Source organism: Athene noctua, chromosome 27, assembly GCF_965140245.1.
Source record: "Athene noctua chromosome 27, bAthNoc1.hap1.1, whole genome shotgun sequence".
Classification (NCBI taxonomy): Eukaryota; Metazoa; Chordata; class Aves; order Strigiformes; family Strigidae; genus Athene; species Athene noctua.
Window position 1 is genome coordinate 6,690,944 of NC_134063.1, and position 20,263 is coordinate 6,711,206.

Genomic DNA, 20,263 nt, shown 5'->3' on the forward strand with positions numbered 1-20,263 from the left:
ACGGGTGCGTCCCTCTGGAAGGGGATGGAGAAAAAGATATAATTATCTTATTATAGCCCTGCTTTTAAGCCGAAAACCAGCGTTTTCTCCCAAAAGGATGAGGGCACCGGGCTCGTGGCCGGGTCGCTGTGGTGCCAGCGTCCTCCCCGCCGTGGCTGCCGGAGCGGCACGTCAGGGTGAGCGGGCGTGGGGGTAGGCTGTGCCGTTAACGAGCTTTGGCTCTGCTAATGGGCAGTGCTGGGGGGGCGGCAATTACCACCCCGGCTAATGAACCAGCCCGGTGTCCCATCGGCCCTGCTGCTAATTATTGCTGGTGTCAGAGAGGGGCTGACCGGGGTTGGTGTCCCCCACGCTCGCTCCCGTGCCAGCCGCTCCCCCAAAATCACCCACCGGCACCGTGGGGGGCACCGGGGCGCAGGGTTGGGCCCTGCCCGCGGATGTGGAGCTGGTGGCTTTGTCACCCAGGAGTGTCCCCAGAGGCGGACTGTGCTGGGTCACTGCCCCGTGCCCCCGGTGGCGGGGGGGTGCTGGCCGGGGCTGGGTGCTGCGGTCGGGTGAAAGGAGCGGGTCCGGCTGCTGGAAGGGGGAAGGGAAGGAGGCGGTTGCCATGGAAACAGAAAATAAAATCAATGCATCCTGCCGACGGGTTTGGAGAGAAGTTGGGCCTGGCCAGGGCAGGGTCCTTGTCTCCCCGGGGGCGGATGCTGCAGCCCCCAGCCCACACCCCTCCGTGCCCAGGTTGTGCCGTGGGGTGCGTTTGGCCCCGGCCGGGAGGAGCCGCAGCCGGGGCGGGGAGCAGCGGGCGAGGGGCCGGGGGCAGCACGGCAGCGGGTCCATGGCGCCGGCTCCCAGCACAGACCCCGGGTGGGGGCACCGTGCCCTGCTCCAGCCCCGGCTTCGGACCAGCATCTCAGCCAGGACAGGCACCAGGTGCCGGCTGGCCCTGCCACGGAGCCGTCTGTCCGTCCGTCCGTCCGTCCGCCCTCGCGCTGCCTGTCCCCGTGCCAGTGCCCCGAGCGCTGGCCCCAGCTGCGGTGGCAGAGGCCTCATTAATAAGCTGCTCTCCCCATGAATGTGGCAGCTCTCCTGGAACGGGCTTCATTAGCTGCCGGCGGACCTGAGCGGAATAACAAGCGGCTCCGCAGGGCGCGGGACGGGGGGTCCCCCCCCCACCCTGTGCACCCCCGGTGATGAGGGGACCGGGGCGCGCGGCTGCGCTGAGGCCAAGGGGAGCTGCATGGCCCCTCGCCGTGCAGGGAGGAGACTCCCCGGCACCCCGGTCCCCTGGTGCTCAGCACCCGCGGGATGGCAGCGGCGATGCTGCTCAGCACCCCCGGTCACGGTGCTGCGGCCCCCGCTGCCAAACCGGGCAGCACCAGAGCTCGGGAGGCTCCCGGCCTCGCCTGCCCCCCAAACTGGCTCTGTCAGCGGGGTCACGAGGGTGCTTTGCCACCTGCTTTTGCAGGGACAGCTCTTCCATCCCCCTGGGGACTCTGCAGTGTCCCCACACCTGTCCTCACGCTGCGGGTTGGCCACATCACTTCTATTGTGGCACTTGGTGGGAGCGAGACCTGGCTGAGACCTATCAAACTCGTGTCATGTGGCTTCTGACCCCTCTGCTCTCCCCTGGGTGGCTGGGGCCAAGCCGGGGCTGTGCTGGAGTCGTGGGGACCCCCCCCCCAGCCCCACGCCGGAGCCGGAGCCCCGCCAGGTCTCCCCGGGGACAGCGGCGGGTCCCGGCCCTTCACGGGGGGAGCCCCTCGCCATCTCTGCCGCGCACCCCAACTGCCAGCGGCCGCCTCCCCGCGTCCCTGTCACAACAAAGGAAAACATCTCTGGATGGAAACTGCAGGAGGGTCGTCACGGCAACACTGCTGCAGGATTTCACCAGAAACCCAGCATTCCAGCTCAAAAAGACACTTGGGTCCCTGCTCGCCCCGGCAGACGCCGGCACAAAACCTGTTGGGGCCGAGTGAGTGGGACGGGGGGATGGTGTCACCCCAACCACTGCTGCCCCGGGGACCACCCGGCCTGTCCCCGGTGGGGTTGGGGACCTGGGGCTCCCAGAATGGACCTGGTGACGGTGGGTGTTGCCCTGGGGGAGCAGCCTGGGGGGCAGAGCCATCGGTGCTGCCAGGGTGATGCCACAAGGATGGGCTGGGGGTGTGGAAGTGCCACCGAGCCGGGCAAAGCTGGGGACATGGGGACATCCCTCCATGCCAGGCAGAGCTGGCTCTCCCACCCGGATGGAGGGATGGCCACGGCGAGCTGTTGGGGCTCCAGGTTAGGCCTGAGGGCTGGGGGGACCCCATGAAGTCACCTCCCAGCTGGAGCAACCAGCCAGGGGGACGTTGAGGCTCCAAACTGGTGCCAGCGGAGGAGCTGGTCCCCGTCGCCGCGGTCCCCGGGCGCGGAGCAGCTGCCGGCGGGGGAGGCGGGCGGGGGGAGAGGTGTCTATTAAATCCCCATCCATAAGCCGCGCTGGCTGGTGTCTGTTATGACATTTATCTCCACTCGAGAGGAGAGCTCTGATAACTCACTGCCGGCACCTTCCTCAGCAAGACAAATGGCCAGCGGCACATCCGCCACCCTGCCTCTGCCGGGGCCCACCCTGAGCCCTGTTTTCCCCCCCCAGGAGTGGATGGGTGGGTGCGGAGGGTCCCTCTGCTCCCCCCTCACCTACTCTGAGCCCACGGGGAGGTTTGAGTCCCCGAGCGGCTCCGGCTTCGCTCTCCCCACAGCCCCTTCGCCCCGCGGAGCCGTCATGGGTCAGGGTCAAGGCTGAGCGCAGCTTCGTCACCGCGCCCGGGGCTCGTTAGCGAAGGGTGGCCCACGGTGGGGGGGTGTGGGTGCTGGGGGGAGCCCCCTCCCGCGGGGCTCCGGGATAATCTCCGGCCTGTGCCCGATGCGTCGTGCGGACCAAACCCCGCCGGTGCCGCTGGTTTTCGGGTGACGCTCAGGAAGATGAGGAGCGGGAGGAAGGGTTTGGGGGCAGCAGTTTGGGGGGGATGTGAGTTTGGGGGGGGATGCGGGTCTTGCTGCGGTGTGGGGAGCAGCGGGAACATTTTCACCCTAAAGGGTTCCCTAGGCCTCGCATTTCCCCGGTCCCCTCCCTCCGCGTGTGGGCAACGGTTCTGCCTCCACCACGAGCCACATTTACCCCCACCAGATCGTCCTCTCCGGGCAGGCGAGACAGCTCAGCACCCCTCCTTCCAGCAAACCCCACGCAGCACCCATGGGTGCCGTTTCCAAAGCAGGATAAGTGGGATTAGAGACCCCGTAGGGTGACAGCACCTGGATCTGTGAGAGCGGGAGGTCGCCGGGACATCAGGGTGCTGGGAAAAAAAAATAATTCCTTGGGACCTTCTCCCCAATCTTGCTTGGCGAACACCATGGGGGGGGCAATTAACCCCTTGTCACTCTGTGTGTGTGTGTGTGTCCCCCCTCCACGCTGTCAGGCACCTACGTGGGGACAGGGACGCCAGCTGCAACCACATAAAGAAGGGGAACAGAAGAGCTCTGTGCGCTGACAACGCCGGGGTTGTGTAGGGGGGGGGCGGAGGAGGCGGGGGGGGGGGGCTTCACAAAAGGCAGGAAACGCCGCGAAAAAGTCTGACACAATAGAGTCGGAAATGAGAACTTTGCTCTCGGGTTTCCGCGGACCCATCCTATGGGGGAAAATGAAGGCAAAGCGGGGAAATCATTTTTTCACCGGGTGTTGCCGATGTCGTGGGAGACAGGGTGGCATTCTCCATTCACCGGTGGGAAGGTGACACCCCCATACACCCCCCCTCCTTGACCTAAAACTCTCCCCAACAGCTCAGTGTTGGGTTTTTTCCCCCATTTGAGGGGATCGTTTCTGGTATCGCAGCTCCCTGGAGCATCTCACCCGTTTTACTGGGGTTTTTTGCAAGCCTTCATCCATCCTCAGCATCTTCCAGCCCCTTCGCACCCCCGTACGGCCCTGTGGGGCTGTACGGGGGTGCGGAGGGGCTGGAAGATGCTGCTGGATGCAGCTTGTCTGTCTTAGGAGGGATTTTGGGGTGCGGAGGGGCTGGAAGATACTGCTGGATGCAGCCTGTCTGGCTTAGGAGGGATTTTGGGGTGCGGAGTGGATGGAAGATGCTGTTAGATGCGGCCTGTCTGGCTTAGGAGGGATTTTGGGGTGCGGAGAGGCTGGAAGGCGCTGCTGGATGCGGCCCGTCTGGCTTAGGAGGGATTTTGGGGTGCGGAGGGGCTGGAAGGCGCTGCTGGATGCGGCCCGTCTGGCTTAGGAGGGATTTTGGGGTGCGGAGGGGCTGGAAGGCGCTGCTGGATGCGGCCCGTCTGGCTTAGGAGGGATTTTGGGGTGCGGAGGGGCTGGAAGGCGCTGCTGGATGCGGCCCGTCTGGCTTAGGAGGGATTTTGGGGTGCGGAGGGGCTGGAAGGCGCTGCTGGATGCGGCCCGTCTGGCTTAGGAGGGATTTTGGGGTGCGGAGGGGCTGGAAGGCGCTGCTGGATGCGGCCCGTCTGTCTTAGGAGGGATTTTGGGGTGCGGAGGGGCTGGAAGGCGCTGCTGGATGCAGCCTGTCTGTCTTAGGAGGGATTTTGGGGTGCGGAGGGGCTGGAAGATGCTGCTGGATGCGGCCCGTCTGGCTTAGGAGGGATTTTGGGGTGCGGAGGGGCTGGAAGGCGCTGCTGGATGCGGCCCGTCTGGCTTAGGAGGGATTTTGGGGTGCGGAGGGGCTGGAAGATGCTCCCCTCTTTGGAGTCACCCTAAAATTCCGCTGGGTGCCAGGGCAGGGATAGAGGGAGCCCCACAATGTCTGGGGGGGGCTGCAGAATGGCTGGTAGGTGCCCCCCATATTTTGGAGACCCCCCTAAAGTCCTGCTTGGATGCAGCCGGCTCCCAGTGCAGGGATGGGGGGGGGCGTGCGCTGCATACGGAGGGGGGGCACGCCGGGCCCCTCTCCTTCTGGGGGGGGGCTACGGAGGGGCTAGAAGGGACCCTCCCTCCTATTTTAGGGACCCCACCCCCATTCCAGGGACACTCCCCCCCCCCCCCCCCCCGGCTGCGGGGGGCTGCGGCGGGGAGGCGGGGGGGGGCAGCCCCTCTCGGTGGGGAAGGGGCGGCCCCGGCGGGGCGGGGAGGGGGGGGGGGGGTGTTTGTGTGGGGAGTGGGGGGCGGCCCCGGTTTGGGGGGGGTGGGGGGCGGCGGCGCATGCGCGGCCGCCCCTCGCCCTGCGCCGGGCAGCGCGGCGGGGCGCGGAGCGGGCGCGGGTTCGCCGCCGCTGCGGGCAGGTGCGGGCGGGCGGCACCGGCGGCACCGGCGGGGGGGCCGCGCCTGCCGCCTGCCGCGATTGGCCCGGCTCGGCCCCCTCCGGGGGGGTCCGGCCCGCTGCCCCCCCCCCTTGCCCTTTTCCACCCTCCGCACCCCGCTTTTAAGCCCCCGGTGCCGGCGGGGTGCTCGGCTGCACCGGCGGCGATGACCCCCTGCGCGCCGTGAGCACGGACCCAGGTACGTGCGGCACCGGGCACCGGCACCGGGCACCGGCACCGCGCACCGGCACCGCCCGCGCTCCCGCTGCGGTGCCCGGGGCCGGTGGCACCGCGATGGCAGGAGCGGGATGGATCCGGGCTGGGGGACACGGTGGGGACAAGACGGCTGTCAGGACTGGGGGGGGGACACGCTGTGCTGGGGGACATTGTGGGTGCCGGGGTGGGTGGCGATGGGGACATTGTGGGTGCCGGGGTGGGTGGGGATGGAGGGTGCTGGCCCCCGCGCTGGGGAGATGCTGTGACAGGGTTGGGGACACCGAGGGGACGGGGGCTGTCAGGGGTGGGGATGCTGCGATCGGGGGTAGGGGGACAATAGGGTTGGTGGCACCGGCGTTGTGGGGACACCAGCACAAGGAGACACCAGAACAGGGGGACACTGGAGGGGGCCAAGGCTGTCAGGGCTGACGAAACTGGGACTGGGGGCTGAGAGGGACTGGGGGACACCGGCACTGGGGACACTGGGACAGGCAGGGCTGGGGGACGCTGGCAGCGTGCGGAGGGGCTGGCAGCGAGGTGACGGGCAGGGACAAGGGGCGAGGGGGGGCAGGAGAGCGGCGGGTGCTGGCGGGTGGGTGCCCACCGGCGCTGGGTGCCCCTCAGGGTGTCCCCCCGCCTCCCTCCCAGCCCACCTCGGCCACCCGCTCCCTGGCCGGGAAGTTTCTCATCCCTGGGGTGCAGGGAGCAGGCAGGGCCGGCAGCGGGGGGGGGGCTCAGCACCACGGGCAGGATGAGCCCCAGCATGGGGACACGGATGGACGGAGCGTTGCCGGGACGGACGGACGCGGGTGCGGGTACCGCTGAGGGGTTTGTGGCTGCCTGGGGGGCTCCTCGCTCCCGCGCACCGGCCCGGGGGCTCGGCCGGCCCAGCGGTGGTGGGGAGGCCCCGGGTGGCTGCCAGGCCCACCGGCCCGGTGGTCCCCTCCCCGCCTTCGGTGCCGGGCACCGGGGGCTTTGGAGCCGCTCGCCGGCGTGCGGCCGAGCCATCCGCAGGGATGGGGCTGGGGGGGCTTTGCCATGAGGCTTGCGCCGGCTTTGGGGGGGCTCCCGTGGTGCTTTCAGCTTCCCGAGGAGAGACAGCAAGCGGGGGGGGGGGGGGTGAAAAAAAAAATTTACAAAAGAAAAAAAAAAAAAAAAAGAAGAGCAAATTCTAAAATAAAGGCTGCAGACTGTCTGCCTAATAAAAATCGCACCCAGCAAAGGGCCCATATTGGACGGGATCACAGTTTTCCGAGGTGCTAATTTATTCTCGCAGGCTGGGGGGGAGCGGGAAGCATCACGTTGCCTGTGAGATGTGACGGCAGCGAGGTTTGCAGAATTCCTTTGTTGTGGGCAGAGAGGAGGGGACGCGGAGCTGGCCCCGTCGCCGGGCTCCCGCCGCGGCCGCGCAGCCCCCGGGGGGGCCCTCGGTGGACACCCCCTCCCCGTTGGGGGGGTGGAGGCATCGTGGCGCTGGGAGGGAGGTGGGTGCTGCGAGGGGCGGGAGGTGGGGGGGGAGGCTGGTGGCTGCGGTGGGGTTGGGTGCAGGGGGTGTAGGATCGGCCTCGTGGGGTGCCCACGGTGGGGGGGGCACGGCGGGTGGGTGGGCACTGAGGTGCTGTGTGTGCGTTGGGGACCGGAGTGACCCGTGGGGACAGCAGAGGTCACAGGGACTGCGCCCTGGCTGGGGGGGCAGCTGGGGGCACCCCCAGGGCTGGGGCACCCCCAGGGTGGGGGACACCCCTGAGCCTGCTGCATCCGGGCTGCTTGGGTAGGTGGGCAGTGCCCCCCTCTCCTCCCACCCATCCCAAGCCCGTGTCACCCCTCCTGCGCTGTCCCCAGTGTCCCCTCGGCTCCGTGGGGACCCCGTGTCCGCAGCTGCCCCCATCCCGCCCCACGGCTCGGGGCAGGTTGGGGCGAGAGGACACCCCAAAACTGGCCGGGTCGTCCCGGCGCCCAATGGCCTGTGAGGAATTAAGCTAGGTTTCAGCTGAAGCTAATCACCAGCCCCGGCTTTGCATATTCATGAGGTAGATGAATTATTCATGAGGTGACAGCTAGTGACAGATGTGAAAATGTTCGCCCGGGTTTGGGGGGGGGCGGCTTTGCACCGGCGTTATTTTAAATTTCTCTCGGTTCTCGTTCCCCCGGCTGGGGCCGGCTCGGGGGACGGGGACACGCTCCTTGTCCCCGAGGGGGCTCAGCCACGTGGCGCCGGGGACATCACTGCCCTCCGAGCCCGTGGCATCGCAGAGAGAGACCCTCCCCTCTGTGAAATTCGGCCCCTGGGGCTCAGGGTGGCACGGCCAGCGCTGGCTCCCGGTGTCACCCTCCTCACCTTGCTGGCACCGCTGGGGACAACGGCGATGCCCGGCGTGGCTGAGCCCACCGTCCCCTCCGTGGGAACCCCGGCCGGATCCTGCCCCAGCACGATGGGGCTGGGGCTGCTTCCCCCCCTTGGCACAGAGGCTGGTGGTGCTGAGCCGTGCTGGCAGCGGTGGGGAGCCAGGATTTGGCCGGGGGCTGATCCCGGTGTCGCGGGGTCAGGACTTGGCCGGCGCCGGATTGTGGGTGAGCGGATCAAGGGGAGGTGGGAGGGAGACGGCCTCAATAATTAACGAGGCGCCGAGGCTGGGAGGACGCTGCCGGGGTGGGGTGGGGGTCCTGGCGCGGGGGACGCCGTGGGTGGTGGCTCCGGCAGCGCAGGGATGGAGGCTGCTGTGCCGCTTGCCCTGACCTTGGGAGAAACTTTTTGCTGGCTCAGCACAGGCCTGGGCTCGGCAGAGGTGGCAGCCGGGGGTCCGGTGAGGGGCTGGGGGGAACGGAGCGTGGCAGGGACCTTCCTTTGTCTCCGTGGCTCCTGTGCCACCAGGAACGTGGTCCCCATGTGCTTCAAGGGCAGGGGTGCCAGCCGGGTGGGCCCACGGAAGCAGCAGGCTGGGGCTGTGTGTCCCATCGCGGGGTGGGGGGAGCCCGGCCCCCCCCTGCTCGCATCCCAGGCTCCCCAAGGAGGCAGCGGGTGCTGCCGGCAGGGCCGGCCCTTCCCACCGCGGCACCTTCCCTGCTGCGAAAGCAAAACCTGCAGAAATGCTGATGTCAGGGAAGGCGACGGTGCAGCCGGAGCCGCGCAGCCCTGCGGCCCCCAGCCCTGAGCCCCCCAGCTCCTCACCACCAGCAGCACCCGCTCCCCCCTCTGCTGCCAGCCTGGGGTGCCCTCGGCGGGGTCAGGGACCGTGGTCCCATCCATCCACCCCCCGGCACGGCGTCGCGCCTCGCTCCGCAGCCGGCTGGGCTTGGTTGGAAATCCAAAGAGCAACTTTCCTGTTTAACATTTAAATAAACCCCGGGCTGTTTACCCAGCAGCGCTGCCCGGCGTTTGCTCAGCCCGGACCCGTCTCCAGAACAGCGGCTCTGGGTAAACAGCCGAGAGCTTGGAGGAGTATTTATACCCCGGCACATTAATGCGGCTCGTCAGGGTCTCTCGGGTCCCTTCGGCTCCTGCTCCATCCCACCACCCTGACGTGACCCTGGGCACGGGGCTGGGACCCCGCGGTTTGGGGCTGGTGACCCCAAGGTTGTGGCTGGGAATGGGGGCTGCCCTGCGGGTGGCCAGGGAGCAGGGAGGAGGAGGAGGATGGAGAAGGGGAAGGACTTGGGGATGCTGCAGAGAGGTGTCAGGGAGTGAGAGCCACTCGCCGTTGTCCCGTGTGAGAAATTGTCTCGTTTGCCCTTCGAGGGGAAAAGTCGCCTGGAAGCTGCAGGGCGGGAGCGTTGGTTGTGAAACAGAAAATGGGTGAAAAGATCAAAAAGGGCCTGTGGGTGATTCAAAGCCCTGGGATGTGTGTGAGCACCCTCTGCCCCAGGGCTGAGTGTCTTGGATGCCCCCGTCCAGCACCCACCGGCCCCATCCCACACCCACCCTCGCCCAGTGTGTCCCCGGGTGGTGGCACAGTGAATGATGACGAGGAGGGGGGGGGGGAGGCAGGAGCTGCCCCAGAGCTGCCCCATCCCACGCCCTGGTGCTGCTGGTTTGTGCTGGGAGAGCTCCAGACACCCCAGAAAGTAAAAATTCGCATTTCCATGGGGAGGAGCTGGAACCTCCTGAGCCTGACTGTGCCAGGCAATTTATTCCCCCCCCCCCCCGTAGTGGAAAGATGAGGAAAAGTTTGGTGCTGCCGAGGCCCCGGGGGATTTCCCTCCTGGAACATCTCCGAGCAGGGAAGGAGCAGCCCTGGGGCTGCTCTGGGGTTGTTTGGCTCCTGGGGGACGTGGCGGGGCAGAGGTGCAGTGAGCCACAGCCCGCTCCCTGCTCCGCACCCCGGGAATTTCCCTCCGGGGCCAGAGCCGGGGCCAGGTCACCTCCTCATCTTCCCTCAGCAGCGGGGTGCGGAGGCAGAGCCCCGCGGAGCAGCTGCGGGAGGGAAGGGGCTGCAAATGCTTTCTTCTTTAGAAGAGATAAAACCCAGTTTTGCACCTCCCCAAAAAGGCCCTTTTCCAGCGCTGAACATAGTGTGTGGGGGGGGTCTCCTTTTTTCTCTCCATTTTACTCTTTCTTTCTATTTTTGTCCCTTAAAAAGCGGAAGGGACAGAATGAGAAATCAAGGGCTGGAAAATGGAGCATCGAGGATGGGGGAACCTGTGGGCTGAGCTAAAGCCTTGGCTCCAGGCAGCTGGGAGAGGGATGGGGGCTCCTGGTGTCCCCCCCAGAGCCAAGTGCTCCCCAGCTGACTGTCCTGGCCAGGGGTCAATGTGAGGGGGGGGGACGGACACCCACATGCTGTAGCAGGGACCAGCAAACCCCAGTGTGGATCTGCCGGTGCCTGGGGCACCCCGGGGCTGGTTCAAGCTTGTGGCCACGTGGTGCCAAGCCCCGGAGTGGCCCCATTTGAGGTTTGGGGGTGCCGGTTGCATCCCTGTTGCCTCTGCTTGGCCGGTTTGGTGCCGCGGGGTGGTTAAAATCCCAAACAAAGCCCGAGCGGGGCTGGGGCCGTGGCGGGAGCCGGGTGATGGTTGTGCCGGCGGCGGGTGGGCGATCTGTCCAACTCCCCCCCACCCTCCCCGCCCCAAGCTCGGAGACCAAATGATTTAGAAAATACTAATCGTTGCTGCAGTCAAACAGATGGATGGGAGCTTTTCGGCGAGCGGCGGTGCCGGCTTTGTGCTCCACGCGCCGCGCGCCGGCTCCGGCAGCCGCAGGCGTCCGCTGCATGTTAATGCTGGGGCAGAGCAAGGGCCAGAACTGCCGGGCCAGGGGGGCTGCGGGACCTGGGGACACGTGTCCCACCCCCAGGAGGGCCAGGATGTCACCGTGGGTGGCACTGGTGGCAGGGGACACAGCGGGACGCCCCGGTGGGTCAATGGGTGGCTCCTCATCCTCCATCCCGACCCCACACCGGCTTCACGCCGAGAGGGAAACGAAACTCCGAAGTGGGGCGAATCCTGCTCCCTCCTCGGGGCTCCCGGGAGGCCCCTCCGGTGATTTATGGCTCGCTGGCGCTGCCGAAGGAGCGGGCGAGCAGCGGCCTCCCACCCCCACACCCCCCCTCTCCGCTGCCGTCGCAGGTCAAGGATGGTCCATGTGATGGGGGATGCCGGCTGCTGGTTCCTGCTCGGGCTCTCCCTCCTCCCCATCGCTGTCCTGGGTAAGTGCCCCCGGGGCTAATTACTCCATAAACAGTAACCAATAACGGACTATCAGCTGTAATAAATAATCAGGGTGAATAATAACCGGGGAGGGCTCAGGCTGTGGCCCCCCATGCCTCCCTGCCCTGGGCTGTGGGGGATTATCAAGGGAGAAGCCCCCCAGGCGACCACAGACCCCCCCCCCCGCCACCGTGCTGGGATCCCTGCAGGCGAGACCTTAAATCCTTAATCCTGCTGGCAGCACCCCCGGCCCCCTCCCTGCTGTGGAGCTGAGACACCCCCCCCCGGGGATTTGCCATGTCTCTGAGTGGGAGAGCCCATGTCCCCCCCTGCCCTGGCCCTCGTGGTGGGGGCATCATGGCATCCTGCTGCATGGGGGTTTTGGGGTCCCCCCCACTCTGGTACCCTCCCCATGCATCTCCCTGCGAGGAAAGGGCTTGGGGTGTGATGGAGGGTGGGGAGCTGGGGGGGGAAGGTGCCAGGCAGGGATTAGTGGCCGTCCCCGGTCCCCAGCCGGCTGGGCTCTGCGGGAGCGTCCCCCCGAGCCCCCTGCGGGCAGGGAGAGCCTGGCCACGGGGGTTTGAGACACGTGGGATTTGCGGCGGCGGAGCTGGGGCAGGATTAGTGCGGGAGGAGGAGGAGGAAGAGGAGGTCACAATCGCTGCGGTGCTTTATCCCAGCACGGGGATGGATTTCCCACTGGTGCCAGCGACTCGGTGCCACCCAACCCCTGTGGGCAGGGGCAGGGAGTGCCAATACCCCCCCCCGGGAACGGTGTGGGACCTGGGGGTGCCTGGCAGCATCCTGGGGGGGACTGGGGGGCTTGGCTGAGTCGGGGGTTCAGCCCTGGAGGGGCAGATTTAGCTGGCAGCATCAGCCTCCAGCCATTAGACGGGGAGATTGCGCATCGTCCCGCTTCATGCTTTTCTTTGGGGGGGGACTCTGGGGTGCCCCGCCATGCCCCCAGCTCTCCCCACTACAAACCAGAGGCCTGCGGGAGCTCCCGCCGCCCGTCCCCGTGGTATCTGGGCCGCTCTCCCCGCAGGCTCCCAGGACGATGGGAAGGTGATCCACATCAACAGGGTGCAGCACCAGGCCGTGCGCGTGGGGCTGGGGGAGCCCGCGGCCCTGCCCTGCCTCTTCCTGCTCCAGCCCTCCGCCTCGCTGGGGCCCAACGAGCCCCCCGACCCGCCCCGCGTCAAATGGAGCAAGGTGCGCTCGGCCAGCGGCCAGCGGGAGGACGTGCCCATCCTGGTGGCCAAGGACAACGCGGTGAAGGTGGTGAAAGCCTACGAGGGTCGAGTGTCCCTGCCCGGCTACTCCCGCGACCGCTCCAACGCCACGCTGGTGCTGCGCGGCGCCCGCGCCAGCGACGCGGGGCTGTACCGCTGCGAGGTGGTGGCCGGCATCGAGGATGAGCAGGACCTGCTGCCGCTGGAGGTGACGGGTGAGCCCGGCTCTGCACCGGGGGGGTGGCACCGCCGGGAGAGCTGCGGGGGCATCGCGGCGTACGGTTGCCTGTGGGGATCGCACGCCCCGTGTACTCCGTGCGCCCGGTGTGAGCTGGGGCTGGGGAGTTGAGATTGCGTTGGGTTAATGGTTGCGCTGGATGATCTTCAAGGGCTTTTCTGACCTAGAGGGTTCTGGGAGCCAGGCACCCTGTACAAGATGTATAAGCCATGCGCCCCGTGTGAGCCTTGGCCCCCGTGCACCCTCTACGAGCTGTGTGAGCCCTGCCCCCCGTGCAAGCTGTCCAAGCACATGCACCCCATGCACCCCACACAAGCCCTGCACCTTGTACAAGCCACCCAACCACGTGCACCTCATGCGAACTGCGCACCCCGTGCGCCCCGTGTGAGCCGTGCGCCCCGTGCCAGCGCCGCCATCCGCTGCCCTTCCAGGCGTCGTCTTCCACTACCGCCCCGCGGGCGAGCGTTACGCGCTGACCTTCGCCGCCGCCCGCCGCGCCTGCCTGGACAACTCGGCCGTCATCGCCTCGCCGCAGCACCTCCAGGCCGCCTTCGAGGACGGCTACGACAACTGCGACGCGGGCTGGCTGGCCGACCAGACCGTGCGGTAAGCGTGGGTGCGGGCTGCCAGCCGGGCACCCCTCGTGGCAGGCGGCCGGGGGGCTGAGCACCCACTGTACCCCTCTCCGGCAGGTACCCCATCACCCTCTCCCGGCCTGGCTGCTACGGAGACCGCAACAGCCTCCCCGGCGTCCGCAGTTACGGCCGGAGGGAGCCCAGCGAGGAGTACGATGTCTACTGCTACGCCCGGGAGCTGCGAGGCAAGCGGTGCCGCGGCGGCTGGGTGCGCGCCGGGCGGGCGGGCGGGTGCTGGTGCCCGGGGACTCGCTGCGGGGCGATGGCTGTGGCGGGGAGCGCGGGCACCTCCGTGCGTCTCATCTGCCGCGGTTTGGCTGCGGGGATGGTGCCGGTGCTGGGCCGGTGCTCAGCGTCACCCTCGGTGCCGAGCGGCGGGACGTGGCCGTAGCGCTCGAGTCGTGGTGACTCTTCGCGCAGCTTTCCATCCCTGCATCCCCGACGGGCTCTGCTCTCTTGCAGGGGTGGTGTTTTACACCACGGTGCCGGGGCGGTTCACCTGGCAGGAGGCCCGGAGGCACTGCCAGAGCCGGGGGGCTTCGCTAGCCACCACCGGGCAGCTCTACCTGGCGTGGCGCGAGGGCCTGGACCAGTGCGACCCGGGCTGGCTGGCTGACGGCAGCGTGCGCTACCCCATCAGGCTCCCGCGCAGGAAATGCGGCGGCGAGGCCTCGGGCGTCAGGACCCTCTACCAGTTCCCCAACCGCACCGGCTTCCCCGCCGCCGCCTCCAAATTCGACGCCTACTGCTATAAAGGTAACGGGGACCGGCCGCGATGCCGGCACTGCCTCCCCCCCCAGGCCCCCCGCCAGCCCTGGCCCTTCTTCCCTCGGGAATCAGTGGGCACAGCCGGGAAAATCGCTGCGGATGAATATTTAATTGGGGAATTAATGAGATAAATGAGGAGAGCTGCGCTGGGAGGGAGCCCAGCTCCATGCATCCCCCTGGCACGGTGCAAGGCTGGGGGATGTGGTGCCCGGTACTCAGCCTGGGGGGGGGGATGTGGGTCCCTGCTTGCGCCCCCGGTGCCCGTCCTGCCCCTCGCTCCCGCCGCCGGCCCGGCTGATGCTCGTGGTCTGGCCGCAGCGCACGCAGCCGCGGGGCAGGAGGAGCCAGAGGAGCCGGTGCTGCCCGCGCCCGACCCGCTGGGCAGCGACAACGTGCTGGTGGAGCCCAGCGAGGACCTGGGCACGTCGGGGGACGCCCGGGATGCCCCACGCGACCACCACGGCCTCCTGCCGCAGCCGGGCGAGGACGAGCAGTTGCGGCCGGCGAGCAGCAGCCCGGTGGCCCAGCGTGGTGACCTCCCCGGGGCTGCGCCGTCGCAGGCCCCGGGGCTGGGCGATGGTACGTCCCTGCCTCCCGCCGCGGCCGCCCCCTCACCGGTGTGGCCCCGCGAGGATGAAGCTCTCAACGTGGTGGACCAGGCACCGCTGAGCTCCCGGCAGGATCCGGCCACCGCCAGCCTGGCACCGCCGGTGCAAGAAGACGCCGACGTTGAGGAGCCACCAGCCACCCTCCTGCCACAATCCCAAAGGCCAGCCCTGGAGCACGTCACCGGCTCATGGCCGGCACCGCCTGGGTTGGGGACGGTCCCCGGTGTGGCCACGGAGAACCCCAGCACCCCACCGGGCAGCTCCCGCGCCCCGAGGCGGAGCAGCTACTCCGGGTTGAACGGGCGCTACTTCCAGCTGCAGCGGCAGAGCCGGGACCCCGCAGTGGTGGCTGGGGACCCCCCACCAGTGGCCGGGGACCCCACGGTGGCCAGTGACCCAGTGGGGATGGTCACCCAGGCCCCCGTCCTGGCTCTGGAGGTGAAGGGGGCCGCAGCCAATGCGATGGAGACCGAGAGCGCCTGGCAGGAGGGCACCTACTCGCACTCCAGCGCAGTGGAGGAGGAGATCGGCCCCGGTAAGTGATGCCTGAAGGCACCTGGGGGGGGGCCCTAAGGCCGGGGGGGGTCCCAGTCCTGGCTCGGGGACCCCAAGCCTGTGCTGTCTCTTGCAGAGCTGATGGCACCAGCCACCGGCCCGGTGTCCCCCTCGCTGCAGTCGCCTGCCCGGAGGGATTCACTGTGGTGGAACCCCCGCACGGTCCCCCCCAACCCTGGGGGTCCCCCACAGACACCCCCTCCTCCGTCCCCATCCCCGCCTGCCTCCGTGGCTCCCCATGACGCTCTCGGCCACCAGCACGTCACTGCAGTCGGGGCTCAGCCCCACGCCCGTGGGGACTCCCCCCGGCCACCCACGGATGCCACCGAGGACTTCTCTGGGGACGGCCTCTCCCCGGAGGATGGCGGCTCCGTCCCGCCGCGGCCCCCACTGCCCCCGGCCCCGCTGGTGGCCGAGGGCCCCGAGACGGCCCCGCAGCCCCGTGGTGACAGCGGTGACAGCAGCGGGGCCCCAGGTGACGGCTTGCTGGAGAGGCAGCGGAAAGCGGTGACCTTCTTCCACCCAGCCAGCCCCTCCATGGGGCACCCCGCCACCCCCGGCCCCACCGAGGTGGCTTCTCCCCAGCCCCAGGAGGGGCTGAGCCCCACGGCTCCCCACGGGCCAGCCGAGCTGCTGGCTGAGCCCCACAGCGCGCAGCCGGACGGGGATGCCGGGAATGGCCGAGCAGCCGCGTCCCCCCCGGCGCGGGATGTCCCCTCGCCTTCGCCTCCCCCCGCGGCCGGCGAGGTGACCCCGCGGCTGGCGGAGGTGCTGGAGCCGGTGGCTGAGGAGGGGTCCACGGGCTTCGCCCCCGCAGCCCCACAGCCCACCAGCCACCCCGCACCGGGGCTGGGGGGAGCGGAGCATCTCCTCCTGCCCCCCCCTGCCCCTCGGCAGCCCCCCAGACCCCCGGGTGGTCCCAGCCATGGGGATGCACCGGCGGCCCCCAGCGAGGAGGATGCTTCTGGGGAGGCAAAGAGGGAAGAGCCCCCCGCGCCCCTCGGCTCGGCCACCCGCAGCCCCTGGCCATCACCCACTGCCCCCCACCCGTGGGTGCTGAAGGTACACGAGTCCCTGAGCACGGGGCCAGTCTTTGAGCCTTCCACAGCCACAGAGCTGGGGGGGCCGGGGGGGTCCCCACTGCTGGATGCCGACAGCGGGAGCGGCGAGGAGCCGGGGCTGGAGGAGCGGGAGCTGCTGGCCTGGGCGGGCGCCGACAACGCCAGCCAGCACGGTGAGCACGGTGCTGGGGTGCGGGGGCACCCCGAGCTGGTGGGCACAGGGACAAACGGGCTGGGAGGACCTCGAGGTTGACCCCCCCCTCAGGTCTAAGGCCAGCAGAGTGTGGTGCCAACCCACAGGGTCGGATTTGGGGCTGGGTCTCTCCTTTTACCCAAACCAATTTACTCACTGGGGAGTTTCTGGCAACCGTGATGGGCTGGGAGCAGATCCTGTTTTTCTTTTTTTTTTTTTTTTTTTTATGAGCTATTAACGTGAGCTGGGAAAGCATCCTCTTAAATATTTAATATTTGCTGTTGCTAATAATAATAGCTGGAGGGGTGGCTGCTGATGGGGATGCGCGGCACACGCTGCCCGGCTGCTGCTCGCACAGAGGCAACAAATATATTTACAGAGTAGAGCCACGGCCAGGGGAAAAAGGCACCTGGTTAACGTGTGGCAGCGGCAGCACCGGGGCAGCGCCCAGGCCCTGGATCCCAGTGGGGAAAGGGGGTGGGTGCTGCGGTGTGTCCCCCCCAACCCCAGCTCAGGGCACCCACTCCCACCCCGCAGCCCCAGCCGACCCCTGCCAGAACAACCCCTGCCTGCACGGCGGGACCTGCCGCGCCAACGGCACCGTCTGCGGCTGCAGCTGCGCCCCGGGCTTCACCGGGGAGAACTGCGAGATCGGTGAGTGGCCGGAGCACCGGGGCAGGATCCGGCCCCGCCTCGGCGCCTGGGAGCGGGGAGGGGAATGGGGTTGTGCCTCTAAATCCTCGCTCCCCCCGTCCTCCGTCACTGCTGGCGCTGGTGGAGGGGTCAGTGGGCCGGGTGGGGGGTGTCGGTGAGCTGGGTGGGGGGTTGGGGGGGTCTCGGTGTACCCGCAGCTCCCGGCGTGTCCCCGCAGACATCGACGACTGCCTGTCCAGCCCCTGCCAGAACGGCGGCACCTGCATCGACGAGGTCAACTCCTTCATCTGCCTCTGTCTGCCCAGCTACGGCGGCAGCCGCTGCGAGAAAGGTGGGGAGTGCAGCCCCCCCTGTGTCCCCCCCCCGGGAGTGTGTCACCATGGGGTGGCTGAGGGGACACTTCCCAGGCCCTGTCCCTTTGGGGATGAGTGTGGGGAGCTGGGGAGGGGACACAGGACTCCTGTTAGATCCCCCCCCGACATGATGGGGAGCCCCTGGGGTGCTGGGGGGGGCTGGTCCCCTTCGCTGTGCCCCCCATCCCCATCTCCCCGCAGACACGGAGGGCTGTGACCACAACTGGCACAAGTTCCAGGGTCACTGCTACCGGTACTTCGCCCGGCGGCGCTCCTGGGAGGACGCGGAGCGGGATTGCCGCCGCCGCGCCGGGCACCTCACCAGCATCCACTCGCGGGAGGAGCACGGCTTCATCAACGGTGCGGGCTGGGGGGGGGCATCACCCCGTCCCACCGCTCGCCGAGCACCCCTGGGTGCTCCTCGCCTTCACCGTGCGAGCCGCGGGTGCCTCTCTCCGTAGGCTTCGGGCACGAGAACACCTGGATCGGCCTCAACGACCGGATCGTGGAGCAGGACTTCCAGTGGACCGACAACACCGGCTTGGTGAGGCCCTGGGAGCTGCAGCGGGTTGGGGGGGGCAGTGCAGGGCCGGGGGGGGGGGCACAGGGGCTCTCACCCTCTCTCGTGTCCCACCAGCAATACGAGAACTGGCGGGAGAATCAACCCGACAACTTCTTTGCGGGCGGCGAGGACTGCGTGGTGCTGGTGTCCCACGAGATCGGCAAGTGGAATGATGTGCCCTGCAACTACAACCTGCCCTACATCTGCAAGAAGGGCACAGGTAGCACCCCCCTCCCCTCCTGGTGTCCCCCCCGGCATCCCCATCCCTCCCCAGCACGCCCAGCCCCTTCACCCTCACCCAGGAACGCTCGAGCAGTTCCCCTTAATCTCCATTTTTCCCTTTTTATTTTATTCCCCCCCTCCCCAGCCCATTCTTCCCTCTCCGCTTTAATTTGTTTAATTTGCCACCACTAAAACCATTAAGTTCTCATTCCTTATCTTGAAAGTTATATTAACCTCCAGCTGCTCGTTGCGAGCCGGAGGAGCGCGCCGCCCTCTCCTGCCGGCCGCGCGTTAACGATGCGCTCGCCCCGATAAAGCCATTAATTAATTAACGATGTAAATCCTGGGGAACACCTCGCGCTGCCAACCTGAGGCGGGAGCCCCTCCTCGAACCATCCAGCGCCGCTCCGCCTCGCGGAGTCAACCGGTGGCAGCAGCAGGGTGGGTGTCCCCCCGGGTCCCCTCTGGGGTGCCGGGGAGGGTGACAGGGGGTCTGTGTGTGTCCCCCCCCCCGGCCTCCCCAGTGCTGTGCGGGCCCCCGCCGGAGGTGGCGAATGCTGTCACGGTGGGGAAGAAGAGGGAGAAGTACAGCATCCACTCCAGCGTGCGCTACCAGTGCGAGGAGGGCTTCACCCAGCGCCACGTGCCCACCATCAAGTGCCACAGCACCGGCAAGTGGGACCGGCCCAAAATCCTCTGCACAAAACGTTAGTGGGGACGTGGGGCAGCGGGGGGGGGGGGCCCTGGGGTGGGTGTCAAGGCACCAGCTCCCTCCTGGAGTCGTGCCTTCTGACCCTCGCCCCGGGTGCCCTCCCTTGCCCCCCCGTTAGCCAGGCGGTCGCACCGAGCGCGGCGGCACCACCACCACCGGCACAGCCACCCCCACCACCAGCACCACCACCACAAACCCCGCAAGGAGCGGCGAAAACACCGCAAGCACCTCCGGCTGGACTGGATGGAGGAGGGCCACTACTTCTAGAGCCGGGGGGACGAGGAAGCACAAAAGGCCCCTGACGGGATGTGGTGACGTTCCCTGCCCCCCCTCCCACCCCCCCTCTTTTATAACCCCCCCTTGGCTTTAGCTCCTAGGATGCCCGGCCCCGTAGGGAATAGGACCCGGAGGGGGCGGCTGCGTGTGCGTCCCCAGCCCTCCCTGCATGCCCCATGCTCAGCCCCCCCGACCTGGGGTCGAGCCCCCAGCCCCACACAGGGACCCCCCTTCCCCCTCCCAAGCCCTGTGCGGGGGCTGTTCCCCGGCTGGGCTCTGGCCCCCTCCCCAAAAGAGGGGGGTTTCATCTGCCACCACCCCCCCCCCATCTCCCACCTCGGCCATCGTGTCTCACGGGCCCAGGGTGACTCTGTTTTTTTAGCAGCCCCCCCACCCATATTCCCCCCCCGGCCCCCCTCCGGTCCTGCCTGTGGGGCATCCCTGGGGCTGGCACAGGGACCCTTCCCGGCGTGGGGGGGGGACACACACAGGATGCCACCGGGGCCGGTGTCCCGCTCTGGGTTGGGTTGGGGTTGATTTATTTTTTTCCCCCTTTCCGTTCGTCGTCGGGTCCCCGTTGGAGTTGGCGTGTGTGTGTGTGTACGGCGCTTTCTGATCTCTGCTGTTTGCGACGTGACTGCCGTGTCCCGAGCCCCCTCCCCATCCCCCTGTCCCCCCCCATTTCTGCCATTTCTGACTCTGCCTTTCTGTACTGCTGGACATTTTAATAAATTTTTTTAACAGTTGAGCAGCCCTGACCCTGCGCTTTCCTGGGGGCAGGGGGGGGTGTGGGGACCCCCGGGAGATCCCCCCTCAGCCCGGTGCTCTCCCCCTGCCTCCTTCCACCGCCACTAAATAAATTTTCAGCAGACCTGATCTTCCTCCCAGGGCTTGGTTGTGCCAGCCCTGCCCAGCCCGACCCGAGCGCCCGGGAATCACGCTGGAGACGCTGATGAATTTATTGGGGTGCGGTGGGTGCAGGGGCTGCAGCTGCCATCCGTCAGCCACCACCTGGGGCTCCGGTGGCCCCTGGCACC

General features: G+C 67.9%; 1 protein-coding gene across 1 annotated transcript; it reads left to right on the top strand.

Moving 5' to 3' along the window:
• The first annotated feature begins 5,385 nt into the window (after positions 1-5,385).
• NCAN (neurocan) lies at positions 5,386-19,941 on the top strand. Its single transcript, XM_074927862.1, has 15 exons — positions 5,386-5,497; positions 11,077-11,156; positions 12,203-12,604; positions 13,059-13,233; positions 13,320-13,447; positions 13,725-14,018; positions 14,349-15,173; positions 15,270-16,427; positions 16,985-17,101; positions 17,319-17,432; positions 17,656-17,814; positions 17,916-17,998; positions 18,092-18,236; positions 18,763-18,945; positions 19,069-19,941. Exons 2-15 carry the CDS (start codon positions 11,084-11,086, stop codon positions 19,215-19,217), a joined length of 4,005 nt encoding a protein of 1,334 aa, XP_074783963.1. The 5' UTR covers positions 5,386-5,497; positions 11,077-11,083; the 3' UTR covers positions 19,218-19,941.
• The last annotated feature ends 322 nt before the right edge of the window (positions 19,942-20,263 follow it).

Excerpts from the sequence above, each read along its gene's own strand:
- NCAN (XM_074927862.1), top strand. The coding sequence starts at position 11,084 with ATGGTCCATGTGATGGGGGATGCCGGCTGCTGGTTCCTGCTCGGGCTC. Across the intron at positions 11,157-12,202 it reads CCTCCCCATCGCTGTCCTGG|GCTCCCAGGACGATGGGAAG; the intron begins GTAAGTGCCCCC and ends CTCTCCCCGCAG. Across the intron at positions 15,174-15,269 it reads GGAGGAGGAGATCGGCCCCG|AGCTGATGGCACCAGCCACC; the intron begins GTAAGTGATGCC and ends TGTCTCTTGCAG.